The sequence below is a fragment of the Elephantulus edwardii genome, unplaced genomic scaffold (assembly GCF_000299155.1).
Source record: "Elephantulus edwardii isolate Elephantulus edwardi_28Jun2011 unplaced genomic scaffold, EleEdw1.0 scaffold00260, whole genome shotgun sequence".
In the NCBI taxonomy this organism is placed as follows: Eukaryota; Metazoa; Chordata; class Mammalia; order Macroscelidea; family Macroscelididae; genus Elephantulus; species Elephantulus edwardii.
In genome coordinates this window covers 126,789-133,366 of record NW_006400010.1, presented here as the reverse complement: position 1 = coordinate 133,366, position 6,578 = coordinate 126,789, and the positions used below count along the sequence as shown (strand labels likewise).

The 6,578-nt window shown below is 46.9% G+C and overlaps 1 protein-coding gene across 1 annotated transcript in view; it reads left to right on the top strand.

Annotated features, from left to right (window-relative positions):
• The first annotated feature begins 4,354 nt into the window (after positions 1–4,354).
• Positions 4,355–6,578, top strand: part of LOC102849042 (structural maintenance of chromosomes protein 1B-like) — a 111,203-nt gene continuing 108,979 nt past the window's right edge. The window contains exon 1 of the mRNA XM_006899535.1: positions 4,355–4,463. Within this exon, the coding sequence (XP_006899597.1) occupies positions 4,355–4,463 (109 nt within the window). The remainder of the gene's footprint in view (positions 4,464–6,578) is intronic.

Below are 6,578 nucleotides of genomic sequence, written 5' to 3'. Positions count from 1 at the left end.
TGTGAGGACAACCTATGGGCTGTTTTTGCGGGGTGCCCTGGTTGGGTCCCCCACTTGGGTGAGGGGGCCAGATTCTATCCCTCCAGCTACACCTGCCGGTCTGAGGGCACCCTTTAGGCTGTTGGGAGCCTTACCTGCATGGTGTGAATGGACTGGCAAGTGTCCATAATGGACTCCGACCTTTGTAGACAATGGCTCTGGCTTCATTGTGGAGGGGATTTCAAAGTCTCTAGTGCACAGCTAAACCCCAAACCACTCAACTTGGAGCAAACTACCTGAAGGACAGCTGGTGGCTTTGAAATGTCAGCCTGTCAGTTCGCACTCAAGTGCTTAATCGCTGTGCTACCAGGGAAGCACCTCCCCACCCTCGACCCCGGTTTCCAAGGAGCTTCTGATGTGGAATCCAGCTGCAGATACTTTGATAGCTGAAGTAAGATGTTTGGTATTTCTTCTGTTTAAACAGACAATGCTGGAGGGTCTTGAAATCTTTAAGGCCAATAAAATCTGCAACTTTAAAACCAAGCTTCTGTAACCACAGTGCAGCAGACAAGGAGGAATGGACCTGGTTCTGAACTGGCACACATCCGGGGTGTGTGAGGCTGGGAAGGGCTCCCAAACATCCCAGAGGTGCACACACGAGGCCTCAGCATGGGCTCAGCACTCTGTCCTCACTGTCTGGGTGGCTTTTCTAACAAAGGGGAGGGTGGAAGCCAGCCCAGCAACAGTAATTGCCAAAGAGCAAGAACCAGAGACTGACATTTGTTCATTTTTATGTGGAAACATCTGTTACAGTAGGAAAAATGAAAGGTATGTTGTTGCAACATTAAATAGCAAAGGCTGAGTGGCTACCCCAGGTCCCGGGCGGCTAGATAGTGGTTCTAAAAAAGCTGCTACATAAAGCTACAAGCGCCATGAGTCGGAACTATTTCAGAAACCACTGGGTTTATTTCTAATGGACAAAGAGCAACTACAAATTAAAATAAATAACCCAACTGAAAAAAAAATGGGCAAAAGGACAAAGAAATTGCTTACAATAAACCTGAATGATCAATAAGCTTGTGAAAAGATCAGCCTCACAGGATGGGAAGCATCCACTGAGCTGGTGAGGTATTTACTGGTGAGTACCAAAATGGAGGTGGGAAGCGAGGCCTCTTACTCATGCAGGCAGAGTGTGCTCAAGACATTTCCTGCAGCAATGTGGACATACCCCATGACTCTGAGACAGTGCACACAGCCTGTCAGGCCCACTTTTAGGTCCCTCTCACACATATGCACAACAGATGCAAGGCTGAACACAGCAACCCTATCTGTAACCATGCAAAGATTAATTCACCTTCCAAGAGAAATGGATAAAGAAAACATACTTAATTCAAATAAAAAGAATACTTCCTGTAGACCATGGATTAGTTTAAAAAAATATGTTGCATAAAAAAAATAAAACCAAAGGCGTCATTAAATGAGATAGCTTTTATGTCAACACTGAAAAGAGCAGAAAAATCCTCCCATATGTTATATCAAAGTACTTGTGGGAATGATGCATACCTCTGAAGAAGAGAAAAATTATGAGGCCGGGGGACTGGGCCCAGGGGGTGCGCCCTCAGCTACACAGATATAGAAGTTGTTATGTGCCATCAAGTCACCTATGACTCATAGCCACCCAACGCACAATAGTGCTGAACCCTGTGCTATCCTGAGTCAATCTGTCTCTAATACACCTACTCTCATTACCCCAGTGTGTCAACCCATCTCATCCTGGGTCTTCCTCTCCTGTGCTGTCCCTCTACCCTTCCAAGCATGACATCCATCTCCAAGTACTGGCCCTTGCTGGCCACGTGCCCAAAGTATGTGAGACACCGAGCCTCAAAATCCTTGCCCCCAAGAAGCAGCTTGTTTCACCCTCTTCAAGACAGACCTGTTAGTTCTCTTGGTGTCCATGGTATGTTCAATACTCTTCTCCAGCACTACATTTAAAAGCATCAATTCTTCTTCTGTCATCTTTGGTCACTGTACAGCTCTCTGATGCTTACCATATAATAGAGAAGACCATACATGGCCTGGATCAGGTGCACCTAGATAGTTTCTAGACTGTCATTGTTGTTCTTCAGTACTCTGGAGTGGTTCCTGACAGCAGATTTTCCTAACGAAATTTGTCTTTTGATTTTCTGACTGCTGGTGCCAAGAGTGTTCAATGTGGAATAAAGCAAGCTGAAATTGTTGACAATCTCAATTTCTTCTCCATCAATCAAGATGTTGTCAGCTGGCTCAGTGGTTGAGAATCTCCATTTTCTTGATGCTGAGCTTCAATCCACATTGCATACTACAGGTATCACACCAATAAAAACTAAAACCTGACTGCTGTCAAGTATATTCCAACCCATGGCGACCCTGTAAATCCACGGCTATAAACCTTTACAGGAGGAGATGGCCAATCTCATTCCTATAATGTGGCTGGTGAATTCACACTGACCATCTTTCAGACAGCAGCCAACACAGCACACTCTGGGCAGCCCCAGCTCCTATGGCTTTACACCAGTTATCACAGAATCAACTTCCACTCACGATGATTCTCTGTGTGTCACCAATGTGCTCCACGAGGTTGACAAAGGCTCTTTCAAGGCATTTCTATTAGATTCAAGCTGTCAACATTTCAATTAGAAGTTGAGCATAGTAACTGTTTCTACCAACCAGGAACATATGTACATCTATATATTTGCAGATATATATTCATATGTATATATCCGTACCCACTCTCTCAAGTCTAGCAATGTTCTGGTAAGAAGCCATGGTTATGGAATGAATAAGTGCTCAGCTGATAACCTAAAGGCTAGAGGTTCATACCCACCCAGTGATTCCATAGAAAAGAAGACCTAGTGTTCTCTAAAGATCACAACTTGGAAATCCCATGAGGCAGTTCTACTGTCCCTTAGGGTCACCAGGAGTCAGAATTGACTCAATGGCACCCAGCAACAAACATTTTGTTGTAGTTCCTTAGTTCCTTCCACATTCTTCTGCATGCTTTTTTTTAAAATCAACTGACAACCCACTTTTACGTATACTCTGTTGTTGTGTCAGAGTCTAGTATGACACATAGCGATCCTACAGATTTGAAGAATAGATTTGAACCACATGTTATTAGCCAAGCACATTTAGTGCTTGAAACCTTGCAAGTACTCCAACTAAGAGAAAGAGCATTTATGTGAACCATACCCATCTCTGAGTCCATTCAAGAGTACAAGCTCAGGGGTGTATGTGTCAACTGGGAAAAAACCAGGATGTTCTGTGTATAACCATCTTCCAGGGATGGTTCTGGCAGCAAATGTGTACGTGGGCATGCTTCCGTGTGTTAAAGCTCTTCACATGTGGCTTTACTGAGAAAATTTGAACTTTTACCTTTAAAACAGATGTTCTTGGGTTCACATAAAAATTCACTGGGCTGTTTTTAAAAGTGGTAATTCACTCACTTTGTTGGGTTCAAGAAAGAATGTAATTGTAAAAGAGTAAGAAGCGTGAACATACGTTTTTCACATAAATGTAGGAATCAGGACATGTGTTGGAAGTCACACAACCCCTAGACAGTCCCTCAAGAAATGCTCACCAAAGGTTTCATGTCTAGCTTTTTCAGTTGCTTCTCTTATTTTCTGTTTCTGAACCTGGACGTCCCAGGCATGTGGGTCTCACTGGGAACAGAAAACCAGGAGAGAGGGGTTACTTCTAACCCATTGGTAACAATCTTACTTATCGTGCAGCCTTGTCCCACTGTAAACAGAGGACACACATCCCTGGATATCTCTGCAACCTGTACTTTCCTCAGATCTTTCTGCCCCTTTATTTGGGTGAACATAAGGTCGTCCTCAGAACAGCCTCTGATTTCCCTTTGGCCCCCCTCTGTGCTCGCTGACCGCCCTGCCTCAACCAAATCCTCAAAAGGCTGCTGCTCACTCACTGCCCTGTCCCCTCTCGGGCTGTACCCCGATAATCCAGGCTCGGGCGCTGAAATCCATTTCTGCCGGCACAGCTCCCCGTGCTGTCTTTTGGCCAGGCCAGTGTTTTGCGCCAGGTTCTTGGACAGCGCGACCTGCATGGCTCTGGGAGTCGCCTTCAGATCCCAGGCGGGATCAGGATTGGAAGTGAACAAAAGTGAACGAGCTGGGCGTCGGCGGGCCCGAAGGTAACCACCGTCCAGCCTACGCCCGCCGAGACGCGGCTTCGCAGCGCCACCAACAGCTCCGGCGGCTAGGAAACAGCGCATGCGCACCGGGTGGGGTGGCCGTCTTCTCGCGAGAGCGCCTGGCCGTTTCCCGCGCTTTGCTGCCGCGTGTGAGGACGCTGGGGAGCCACGGGCCGCAGCGAGGCCATGGGTCACCTGGAACTGCTGCTTGTGGAAAACTTTAAGTCTTGGCGGGGCCGCCAGGCCATCGGCCCCTTCAAGAAGTTCACCTGCATCATCGGCCCCAACGGCTCCGGTAACTCTAATGGCGCCGAGGGGATGCGAAGGCCCCCTGCTCTTGGATGGGGGCGGGGTGGTAGACCGAGACCCCGGATTTCAACTTGCACAGATTGCGGCACCCCTGACTCCACCTCCCACAGACCCCTGAACCCGCACCCCATTCTCCACAGTGCAAGGCCCTGACCCTCACGGGCCCCGCCTCGTGGTCGCCTGGGTGGGTGGACCCCAGCCCCGGCATGAGGGTCCTCCGTGTCCCCCTGGTACCTCCAAACCCAGGTTTCTGACCACGTCCGCGCGCTGCCCTGCCCCCACTGGGTGTCCCGCTTTACAGCTGAGAAACGCGGGGCCGTGAGGGAGGCCGGGGACGTCCTCCATGGCGCATCTGTCCCTCCTGAACAGCGGCCGCGTTGGAAGTCTACTCCGCTGAATGCACCCTCGCGCCACCACAGACCCCTGCAACAAGTGGTGGCCTTGGCTCATCTTGGGGTTGGTGCCTCTTGCAAGCCGACATCCTGGGCTTTCAGGGCGCTCGTTCTAGAATGGACCTTGCTGGACCTCTGAGTTGCCCACTGGACAATGACCCTTAGCCAAGACCGCCCAGGGGCGTGGGGAGCGGCCGTGTGAGGCCAGCGGGGCCACTGCAGCTTCCAGCACCATTTGCCTAGATGGACCTGCTTCATCGCCTTTTAGGCTGTTGACTCCCATTTCTTCCTCCATGAAGGCCCCACATTCACTGTGGCACTTTTAAGGGATAATTTTTTATTAATATTTGTTCAAACTCTTGCAAGTAGATAATTTTTGATCTCACAGAATTGCTGCCATGTTCAGATAATTTTTAAGTTGGTTTACCGCTTAGTTTAGTTCATTAATCATTCTCTTTGACATGTTCTGCTCACCTCACACATTTTAGCATGCTTTTGGTAAATCTATTTTTGTGGGAAAGTTTAGCTTTGATCTTAACCTTCCTGTTTTTCTTCCAGCTAGACTCATCAGTTACCTGACTATTAACTTGATGCTCAGTCACAGCCACCTTGTAGGGCAGGTTTCTAAGGTAGCAGTACTTACTACGAAGCTCACTTGCAGTGACTGATGTCTTTGAACCCCCGAACCATTGGTTAGCAGCCAAACACTTAACCACTCTGTCAGGAGGCTTCTTTTAGCATTTAGCAGATAGTTGCTGCATGCATTAAGTGTTGGGAGTAAAAGAAGGGATGCAGAGTAAAACAGCTGCTTCTTTCATAGGAAGTATTAAAAAAAACCCCACAACCCAACACACAACCCACAACAATTGGTAGTTGTTATGTGCTGTCGAGTCGCCTGTGACTCATAGTAACCCCTTTGTACAACATCCCTAAACTCTGCCTTATCCTGTGCTGATCTCACCATCTCCGACACACCTGCCCCCGTATTTACCCCAGCACTAAATCAGTCCATCTCATTGAGAGAAAGCTAAATAATACCTGAAACTTCAAATAAGGAAAATAAAACATTGACTTGCTGTCTGGGTCTTGAGTACCCAAGGCTACCCTGTTGTTGGATGATTTGCTAAGAAGGCTTACAGGACTTAGCATATAATGGTACTTAACAACCATTATTATTACAGAGAGAATAAGAAATGTAACAAAGGAAACAGAAAGTGGAGTAAAATCCAAGGAAACTAGGTTCCCAAGAGTCACCTCCCAGTGTAGTAGCCACACCATGTATTTAATTCCTCCAGCACTGAGTTGTGATGTGTTTGTGGCTTGTAGGCCCTCAGGGAAGATCACTAAAGACTCATAGCTTGTATTTTTATTGGAGACTGACAGTGTTAACACTCTCTGCCTAGCATGGACTGAAGTTCTAGACTCAAAAGTATTCACAATAAATCATATTATTTGCACAAGTTAGATACAGTGATACATTCTTATGAAAAGCAGAGCCTCTTGAAATCTAGATACTGCCTAGCCTTGTGAATACACATTTCAGATGACAGCAGTCTTAGGCCTGTTAAATTCGTTCAGTCCTCATACTAATCAGAAATACTCTTAACCTTCTGTTAGCCCTTGTCCTAGATTTAGTTGGACTTTTTTTTAAGTACTGTGTGAGCATTTTGTGTGGTGCTAATATTTTTTTTAAATTTTTAAAAATTAAT